This window comes from Centroberyx affinis, unplaced genomic scaffold (genome assembly GCF_046629955.1).
Source record: "Centroberyx affinis isolate AG114_WGS23_722 - 3 ecotype Tasmania unplaced genomic scaffold, CSIRO-AGI_Caff_v1 ptg006693l_1, whole genome shotgun sequence".
NCBI classification, from domain to species: Eukaryota; Metazoa; Chordata; class Actinopteri; order Beryciformes; family Berycidae; genus Centroberyx; species Centroberyx affinis.
In genome coordinates, this window is record NW_027283397.1 from 115,480 (window position 1) to 125,940 (window position 10,461).

General features: G+C 39.5%; 1 protein-coding gene across 2 annotated transcripts; it reads left to right on the forward strand.

Moving 5' to 3' along the window:
* The first annotated feature begins 2,173 nt into the window (after positions 1 to 2,173).
* LOC139638960 (epithelial-stromal interaction protein 1) lies at positions 2,174 to 9,600 on the forward strand. Of its 2 annotated transcripts, none has more exons than XM_071513004.1 (5): positions 2,174 to 2,800; positions 6,674 to 6,732; positions 7,303 to 7,386; positions 7,558 to 7,669; positions 8,777 to 9,600. In XM_071513004.1, the coding sequence occupies exons 1-4, from the start codon at positions 2,400 to 2,402 to the stop codon at positions 7,638 to 7,640; spliced, it is 627 nt and encodes a 208-aa protein (XP_071369105.1). In that variant the 5' UTR covers positions 2,174 to 2,399; the 3' UTR covers positions 7,641 to 7,669; positions 8,777 to 9,600. The 2 variants fall into 2 exon arrangements, with proteins under 2 accessions (XP_071369105.1, XP_071369104.1); XM_071513003.1 differs by having other exon boundaries at positions 7,558 to 7,634.
* The last annotated feature ends 861 nt before the right edge of the window (positions 9,601 to 10,461 follow it).

Sequence of the window (10,461 nt, forward strand, 5' to 3'; positions counted from 1 at the left end):
GATTGATACATTTTTTCTGTTAAAAACTTTTAATAAACCTTTTTAATAAACCTCTATAGACATAAGAAACTACTTCTGATTCTAAACTACGATTCTAAAAGACCTTTAAAACTCCTCATAACACTGAAGGAGAACTTCAGCTACCAGCAGTCTGACTATCAGAGCTCATCTTGACCAGTTCACACTCCTAACATTATAAAATAACATTTTGAATCTATAGGCCTAACTATTTCATGGGAATATTAACATATTTACATTCATCTAATATTGGCCTAGAATATTAATTAGGATATGAATAGGATACTTACTGAACATTATGTGATCATGCTGCCATGCTAGGATTACTTATGTCAGCATGCATTTTTAGTTGACCTAAGTGCTGTTAAAGTCCTCTGCCCACAATGCTTGTTCAGTGTCAAAAGTGGGGTTTAGGTGTCAAAGGGCGGAAGTGCAGTTATGCCCTTTTGGCAGCAAACAAAACCCTACTTTTACTGTTACGGCTTTCAGTTTTTGCTTAATAAAAACTTATGGGTCATGATTTCAATTGTGTTCTCTTGGCACTGAAAAGATCTCACTGAGACCTTTCAATTGATATGTAGGGCCTAATACTCATATTCGCCCAAAATCGCACTTAACGCCCCTTTGGCTCCAAGTCCTCGATATGGTATTGTTATCTCCTATGGTATTCCTATAATATTCCTATATGAATATTCGTTGTATAGCATCCTTCTAAAATGTATTATAGAATTGATGTAGTTCTTTTTCGGTAGGGTGTGTCTGTGTGTGCATGGGCACAGGAGAATGTCTAAAACATAAAATAACCAATATCTACCCTTATATAAATGATTAATAAGCTCTTATAGGTCTGGTCATGTGACTGGTGTAGTATTGCATGTCAGTAATCGGATCAGCTGCCAGTGGACGGACATACTGGCCAACAGACAGGACTTAACGTTGAGCTGTGCGCCTCGCACACATACTGTCAACAAAGTGAAGTGCGTCAGATAGTTTAATCTGCAGCTGCGTCAAGCTAGCCACACACAGACAGGACAATGCCGGAAATTGGTTGATATTGCCTTCAAAATAAAGCGTAAAATGTTCAGATTGGCTGCGGTTGGCTACACATTTTTCAGAGACAGAGCTGCTCTTTAACTCAACCAATGAGATTATGTCTGCCTCCAGACCAGCTCTGCCAAGAAATGTTTGTATAACTGAAAACGAAAAAAGAAGGTTTGAAACAAATAAAAAAGAATCATTGATAGACTATTGGGATGTATAGAACAACAAAGAGTAGGCTATTCCTTTAACATATATTGAAAACATTAGCTAAATAGCATTATGGTGCATTCAAATGTACTATGAGCACAGACATTGTTGAAAATCCAGCCTAGACCAGGTAAAGCTGGTTGATGGTCTGAGCTGTGTTTTAATGGTACTGCTGATCTTACTGTAAACTGGGCAGAGATGGTCTGATGCTGGTTAAAGTGGTAAATTACAACACTGATGCTGGTAGACAAGCTAAGACCAGGATAAAAGTGCCCACAATATATTTTCACCTGCAAACAGTTTGGCTGGTCAAGGCTGTTTTCTGCAGGAGCTACCTGTCTCTGGAGTCACATGAACAGTGCCACATACATACCTTAGCCTAAATGAGTCCAAATTTAACTTTAACATAGTTTTTATGATTAAAATGGAGAGGAACGTTCAAACAAAAATTGGCTGAAAATTATGTGGAAGCTATAGGCGATCTGCAAAAACAACAAACAAAAAACAACAACAAACAAACACATCAGCATTTAGGACTGATGTGTGCTCTACTGTGTGTATCTGGTGACATATGTCTAATGATTTATCACATTTACCAAATCATAACCTAGTATTTTCTCAGTCATCAGTAATTGCTCCATGTAGAAAATAGTAAAGAAATAGTCAAAATAAAGAAATTTTAGTTTTTGGTGGCAAATATACTAGACCTATTAAATGCATGGATTTTTCCATAAAGTTTAATTAATAGACGCCCAGGGGATTGAACAGTAAAAATGCTAAGGTGCGTGGACTGCCTGTTCTTCATTAAAGAAAAGAAAATACAGGAATTTTCATTTAGCCTACAAGACTTCTCCTTAAACATAGGGCTTTTATTTTGAAAGGTCCGACCAGAAGTTCTATTCTCTATTCTGCGGGCTTGACACTGGCGTTGTTAAGGTACATGTTCCTTAGCTACCACCTCATTTTAACGTCATTGCAGACGAAAAGGTGAGGTTTTTCATTTTAGTATCAAGGCTTATTAACAGAAAAAGATAACGACAGAAGATGATCACCTCATCCATATATCACATGTTAGGTGAGGACGCAATACCCGGAGAGAGAGAGTTTGTGTAGGTTATTTTTATTTGGAAAAAATGCCAGCAACGAAGGTTATCAAGCCGAAACCAGTGGAGACGACAACAAAGTTGTTGTTGGAGAAAAGCAAACCGGTGAAAACAAAACCGGCAAACCGAGCAGAAAGTGAACTCAAAGTGCCCGCTGCGCGTCAAAGCCGGGCGGCGAGCTGCCCAAGATGTCCGCAGAGCAACAGGTGTGAAGGAGTCAAACAGCAGAGCGCAGCCTCCAAAGCCAGGTGTGAGAGGAGAGCCAGGTCCACTTGCACCGCTCCCAAACCGGCTGGGAACTGTCCCAAAACCTGCCCGACCTGCCAGAAGACCACCGGTCCTGCGAAGCATGGAGCCGTCACCTCCAAACCCGGAGAAACCCAGAGGGAGCAGCGGACAGACAGAGCCAAGATGCAGTATGCAAATCAGAGGTGAGACATTATTGATTTGTCTAAAATGTTGGGTCCCATAGGACAGTGACTCTCAACCTTTTTCATATCAAGGACCCCTAATCTAGTCCACATTAGAGCCACAGACCCCCATTTGACGAGATTTTGTCTCTCAGACCCAAATCTGAGAATATTTTTATTGTCAGATATGATTTTGCCAGAATTCCATGACTATCGGTGTTGTAGGTAGAGAGATAACAGTGAAACTATGATCAGAACAGTCATTCTTCTACATTCTTTAATTGTGTTAACTTCCTGTAAATGAAATAATGCTGAAGTTTAACAATTCATCAATTTGCTTGGGGACCCCCTGGAACCCCCTCAAGGACCCCTGGTGGTCCCCGGGCCCCACGTTGCGAACCACTGCCATAGGAGACCCAGGGGTCCTTGGGTCCACAAAGAATGAGGAACAGTTCAATTTGATTTGTGCTTCATGCACTATAAGTTATAAAAGTAAGAAAATATATGAAACTATTCTGATCACAGGTGTCCATTGTTATCTCCTCAGCTACAGTAGTTATGTATATTTAATTATGTACCAATATATTGGTTTGCATGGAGCCGATATTGATATGCTTTTTATTAAATATCAGATAGCACTGTTTTCCACTGCTGATATGACAGAGGTTCCTCCCTGAACACAGCTACAGAAAAACTGTCTGTAAACCTTGTAATGAAATTTTATTTTCTTTGAACATTTTGTTTATTCATTTAATTGTTCAGTAATGATTCTTGTAAATTAGTTCTTCATTTAAAGGCAGTAATGTCTCCCAGAGTTCCTCTACCATTGAATAGGTGTGATGTCACTAAAGAGCTGCTGACACTATTACACTAATTTCATCAGTCTGGGTTTCAGTGGGGTTTCAGTGAGTTTTAGTGTCCCATGATGCTCTAAATGCTGTTTCATAGGCTTTTCCAGGAACTGCCAGGAATACTTGAATATAAAAATTTAAAGATATATCAGTGGTTACAGGCAACATCAATGCAAAAATATTGGCACTAGCCTTCAAAAACCCATATTGGCTGAAGCCTCATACCAATATCCTGTCAGATGGACAAAATGTAATCAAAATGGGGGTTCATGGTGTAATGTGTATCTGTTTGGAGGTGCTTGACATGGAGAAGTGTGGGAACCTCCTGCCAGGTAGTCCTGCAGGATCCAGCTTTACACTGCTGTGTCTGAACCATCTGTTGCAGCGGCTTAATCCCACACGCTTTACCACCTGCAGGCATGACAGGCAGGCAGGCAGGCAGGGGAACGGAGTAAACATCCAGGAACAAACACATATAAAACAAATGCAGCCTCCTGAAAGTCAGTAGCAGGAACGTGAGGATTTAGCTAGGGCTGCAACTAACGATTATTTTCATTGTCGATAAATCTGTCGATTATTTTCTCGAGTAATCGATTAGTTGTTTGGTCTATAAAATGTCAGAAAATGGTGAAAAATGTGGATCAGTGTTTCCCAAAGCCCAAGATGACGTCCTCAAATGTCTTGTTTTGTCCACAACCCAAAGATATTCAGTTTACTGTCATAGAGGAGTAAAGAAACCAGAAAATATTCACATTTAAGAAGCTGGAATCAGAGAATTTTGACTTATTTTTCTTAAAAAATGATTCAAACCGATTAATCGATTATCAAAATAGTTGCCGATTAATTTAATAGTTGACGACTAATCGATTCATCGTTGCAGCTCTAGATTTAGCAGAGACAGTTTTTGAGATTGGACTTCAGCCAGGAGCCACAGACTGTGCAGGCAGGAGGGAACTTCATACAGGAGGAGGGAACACTTAAAATGAATATAACATTTATTCAGATTTAGATAACATGATGCTGTCTAGTGTTTTAATGTTGCATGTTCATGTTAAACTGTGTGGTTGTAATTCTTAATCTACCATGTTAACCTCCACACCAACAAACTCCACCCCCCACCACAGCAGTGTCCATCTTTCCCAAAGTTCATGTTAGGGATGCACCGATATGGAAATTTTGGGCCGATACCGATAGCCTGCCGATATTTTGTTTCGTATTGACCTATTTGTTCCCTGCCAAAATAATCTATATTCTGCCCTTCATTATACTTTGCAATGAATATAGATTTAAGGATCCGCTTTTACTACAACAACTTTCACATAACCAAAAATGCCCTTTTTGAAATTGAACTAAATAAATAGAAAGCAAATGAACATATAGATTTAAGGAACATCTTTCATTGTAACATTCTTTCACATCACCAAAAATGCCTTTTTTAATTAAAATAAACAAATAGGCTGTCCTTCCATTCAAACTTGAACGTCTTTGGAACAGATTAGTGACGCAATATATGTTAATGAGTATCGGCCACTGCCCTCGGTGGATTTAATCTTATCGGCCGATGAGCCGATTGTTGTCAACAATGCAAAAAACGGCCATTTCCGATATTCAACCGATATATTTGTGCATCACTAGTTCATGTTTAAGTTTATTAGAAAGCAACATGGCATTAAAACATGAGTAGAGATGCCTCTAGGCTGCACCAGTGCCAAATCAGGGGATTAACTCTCACCTGGCACCAGTCAGCTAAAACTTGCATAATTACTCTTTATCTTACGATGCAAATGACTCGATCCAACGGAGTCTAACGGTTAGTGTTTTGATCGCAGTCAGAACCTGCCTGACCTGACTGTGGGGCTGGAAGAGGGGCCACAGTGGGCAGATTGTGGTTTTAGTTTTGCAAACGTTTCCCGGAGGCAGAAATAATCTGATTGGTTGAGTTAAATCTCAGTGGGTGGAGCCAGAGAACAACAGTTTTTTTTGCCTAAGAAACTTTAGACTAAAGCCAAGTGAAAAGATTTTATATTATGAAGCCTAGCGCTCTGCTACTAACTTGAAAAAAAATAATTGAACCATAATAAGATCTAGGTAAGCTAGTTAGCCAGTTGCTGACCTTCAACATCATGATGCCTGATCATGAATGAGTGAAAAAATAAATCATTGCTGTTTATATTCCAGTTCGTTACCATTCAAGTTTACCAGTTAGTTAACTTCCACTCTGATAAACTGTGGTTCTTCGGCTCCGCCCACTGAGGTTTAATTTATTTCTTTTTCTTTTCAAAATCTTTTTATTGAGATTTTCAACAAAAGTTCCCAGGGTTGGACAGGCATATTCCACACTGTTACAAAATATACATCAATGTAGTATCATATAAAAATAAAAAGTGATAATAGTGACAGTAATAAAATGAGACGTCCCTACCCCCCCACCCTCCCACCCCCTTACCCTCCCACCCTCTCAATTACCTAGAATAGGTATGAGGCACAGTATCTAGAAATAAAGAAATGAAACTAAGGATGTAGCTATTTCCATGAAGTCAGGTGTTATTTTCGTGTCAAGGGCAGGGATAGAATGCATGTCACATTATATCGTTTGGGTGTTATGAAAGTTTGTCAAAAAGGGTCCCCAGGTCTTATAGAATTTCTCCCCAGAGCCACTGATTGAGAAGCGTATCATCTCCAATTTAAGGCAGGACATTATGTCTCGAAGCCACTGACTAAGTGTGGGCGGGGCAGCATCTTTCCATTTGAGCAAGACTGCGCGTCTAGCCAAAAGTGAGGCAAAGGCAACCATGCGGCACTCTGCAGATGTCAGATGAGGATCATCTTCATCGGTAATGCCAAAGAGAGCTACCAGAGGGTCCGGGTCTAGATTCTGCTTTGGTTTAATTTATTTCTGCCTCTGAGAAATGTTTGCAGAGCTAAATCTCTTCATGGCAGACAATGCTCACTCATTGTAAGAAGAGCATCAACTAAATGCCTAAATGCCAATGTAACCTGACAGAGATACTGAACCAGAGTATGTGTTTATTCTCTGTTTCAGTCACAAAGCGTTCACAGTCATCCCCCCGAACCCCAAGAAAAGAAAAGAGATCCAGAGAAGTGAGTAGTCAAGTTCACTTTCCATCTGTGGTGTGTTAGCTTGATTGAATCCAAATCGGATCTGTCCTCATTGTCCTCTCCTGTGTTTTTCCCCCTGTCAGTCTAACATGAATAGGGGTATAAAATGATTGCTTTTATATGTCCAATACTAACATTGACTGTTTTTGAGTGGGTTCCTCTATTATGCATTGATTTATTTGTTGAGGTGATTCTGGTGGGTCTAGAAGCTGCAATAAAAAAAAAAAAAAAAATAGCTTAGCATCCCAGCATTTTGTGGCTTTGTGACGTGAGGATAACACATCATCTTTTTTTAATCCAGTAACACGTTAACATATGTTATAACTTTGTTGTATCATGTCTACTCACATTATTTCATTAAGAACAGAATGATTGGCAAATGGGATCCAAAAATCCCATTCATTTTTGCCAGATGAAAAGAAAGGATCCGGGTAGAATCCAAAAGCCCCGAAATGACAACAACACCTGAGAGGACAATGTCCATATTAGCCTGATTGTTTGAATGTTGTGTTGTGTGATGTGTGACAGACTTCTTTGTGATTGGTTGAGCAGAGGCAGAGGCGGAGCTTGCTGCTCTGGAGGAGCTGAGGCTGAGCAGAGCGATGGGCTACGTGTCCATCAACCCCAGCAGTGTTGGTGAGACACACACACACACACACACACACACACACACACACACACAGAAACACTTTATCATGTTCAATATGTTTAATGTGTCCTGTTTTGTTTTGTGTGTGTGCACGTATGTGTGTGTGGTGTGTGTGTGTGTGTATGTATGTGGTGTGTGTGTGTGTGCGGGTGTTAAAGGTGGCTGTATGAGTCTGGAGGAAGTGCGGTTGAAGCAGCAGCAGGAAATGATGCAGGCCAGGAGGAAAGAGAAACAGGTGTGACACATTTACATTCACACTTGACATTTCAGGTATTTAGCTGATGTTCTTATCACTTTAAAGGTGCTACATACAGAGTTTTAACATCAATAAATCATCACCACATTCATTTTGAGACATTAATATAATTACCGTAAACAGACCAGACCATCAGTGTCAGCCTGTCAGCCTCTATCAGCCTCTACTCTGCATCCTCCATTGTTTCTCCACCTGGTGGATCTGGAGGGAAATCTGCTGGATCGCTTTACGGCACAAAACAGGAAGAGGTTCTGTTCTTCAAACGGAGCTAAAGCTTTCAGAGTTTCTGGCAGCAGATGGAGGAAGGAGGGAAAGGAAGATGGAGAAAAATCACTTCCAACATGTTGATCCTCCTTAGTAAAGACAAAGAGAAACATTTTGAGGAAGAAATGTAGTTTTTATTTTGAGGAACACTATAACAATAACCCAGATTACTAGTAAGATCAGTTTTAAAAAGAAATTAAGAACAGCAATCATTCAGAAAGAAATCAGTTTAGGCTACATCTGATATTCTGTATGTGAAGGTTGATTGTATTTGTGGTGCTAAGTAAGGTAGGCCTAATGCTTCACTGTGCACTAGTAGTATTGGGCAGTTATATATATACTGATATATACCTAGTTTACTTATTCTACTATTTACTTTAACCATTTACAGTTGAGGTGACATTATGCATGTGAGAGAACTATTTTTTTTTCTCTTATTTTTCTTTCATTTTGTTTTGTTGATATTGTGGATTGTCCATTATGTGATGTTTGAACGTCTTGTCTTGTCTTTTGTGTGGACCCCAGGAAGAATAGTTGCTACTGCGGTAATAACTAATGGGGATCCTAAATAAAACAATAAACAATAAACAAAACAACAATAGGTGTCAGATAGAGGCGACCAATCTTCTCCACCATGCTCCTGTTTGTTTACAGTCATTAGACCAAGGTATCACATTAATTTGACTGTGATATATTGAAGTTTAAAAACACTACATGTAGCAATTTAAGTCGCTCTATGTAAATGTTTGTGATACCCACACACACAAATGCATGCATATACACACAAACACACACACACACACACACACACAGACATAGACAGAGAATGAACCCTGTATATGTGTGTGTTGTTGCAGATGAAGAAGCATGTGATGGAGCCAACAGCCGTACTGATGACCTGAGCGTCACTCTTCTTCCCTTCTCTTCTGGCAGCTGAGAGACGTTGTGCAGAGCCGTCATAACCACCTGTGCATCAAATAAATCACATGTTTATAAAATGTATTATAATCTATCTTTACATCCAACTGTATCGTCTTCTGATGCAGCAGGAAATGTGTAATTGGTTAGCCTACGTTATGTTTTCTGAGGGAAAGCGTGTGTTTAAGGAAAATACTGGTGTTTCTGTAAAGTTTGTGCCAGTGATTCAGGTCCCGTTCTTCTTCTGTGGTGTCTGCACACAGTCAGCATAGTGGCAGATATCAGCGCTTGTCTTCCTCCCGTCAGAAGAAGACATTTGCTGCCGTTCATTCTCGTCCGGTATGAAAAACAAACTTCCACAGAGCGAGAGAATCCATCACAGGAAACATGATGCCTGCTTTTGGTATAATCGAAATTTTGTTGTTTTTCTCAGTATTTCATTGAGCTGAGTTGAGTGTTTTCACCTCAGGAAATAATCCTCAGAAACACTTTACTGTCACATCCATGGCTTTTGATTTAAGGCGTCTTTGTTAGCCTGGACTGCAGTATAGGTTTGACCCCGTAAAGTTTGGGGTTTAATCTAATTACATACTGCATGTATTGCAAAATGACTGGGGGAAATGTGAACTTGACGTAGACAGTATTAAATAAATGGGCTGTTACTCTGAATGACACCAGTATTCTCCTTTAGCTGTTGTAAACTGTCAGTGATTTTTCACCTGTACTGAAGCAATACCACAGGCAATAAAAGAAACTGAAGTTATGTGTACTTTGGTAATAACACTGACACTCTCTCTCTCTCTCTCTCTGTAGTTTTCTGTTATTCTCTCACCCACCAATAGAGGTCATGTTATACCTGTTTCAGAGACAACTAGTTAAGTTGCAGGAGGTGCGATGGTGACCGTATACTGTGGATGACCGACACAATACACACCCGTTGGCTCTATATTATATTATAAATTATATGATATTATAGGAATATTCCTATAGTGATACCATTGGGCAGAAAAAATAGCACAAAGGACCATAAGGGCATTGCAAACCCATTATTGAGTATCACAGGCACACTACACGTCCCTTTAGGACTATTATAGCAATATTACAGTGATTTTTCATCAGAGAGGTTATAATGTTATGGTAGGCTACGTTTGTAAAACACACACAAAAGGAAGCTAAATGTCAAGAGTCGAGCTTCTGTCTCAGGCATTCATAATTCATAAAAATTCATACTAGGTGACTGAAACGGTCAAATGCGCATGTGTGTGAGGTATTGCAATATTTGTAGTCAAAGTGCATTGTTTTTTTTTTCGGTAGCCATGACTGTAGTCATAAAACGATGCCATTCTAGGACGTCGATGCTGCCTTCACGTGGTCCTCATAAGCTCCTCCGTTTCAGTTGAGCTATTTGTAAATATGGTTTATGGTGTATTAAAGTAAAGTTTGGTAGGAAAAAATAACCTTGTAGCAACGGTAGACTTTTGGTGGCTGTTGTTTTATTTAAAAAAAAAAAATCAAGCGGCGTACAGTGATATTAACGACTTACCCTGAGTGCCAAAGCAATAACATAATTATAATGAAATGCCTCACTTTTCCCATCAAATTTTGACACGGGTTGCTTACTCTC

What these genes read in the sequence shown, in the direction of transcription:
- LOC139638960 (XM_071513003.1), top strand. Translation starts at nt 2,400, where the DNA reads ATGCCAGCAACGAAGGTTATCAAGCCGAAACCAGTGGAGACGACAACA. An exon ending in CATCAACCCCAGCAGTGTTG is followed by an intron (nt 7,387 to 7,557) that starts GTGAGACACACA and finishes CGGGTGTTAAAG; the next exon opens with GTGGCTGTATGAGTCTGGAG. An exon ending in CCAGGAGGAAAGAGAAACAG is followed by an intron (nt 7,635 to 8,776) that starts GTGTGACACATT and finishes GTGTTGTTGCAG; the next exon opens with ATGAAGAAGCATGTGATGGA.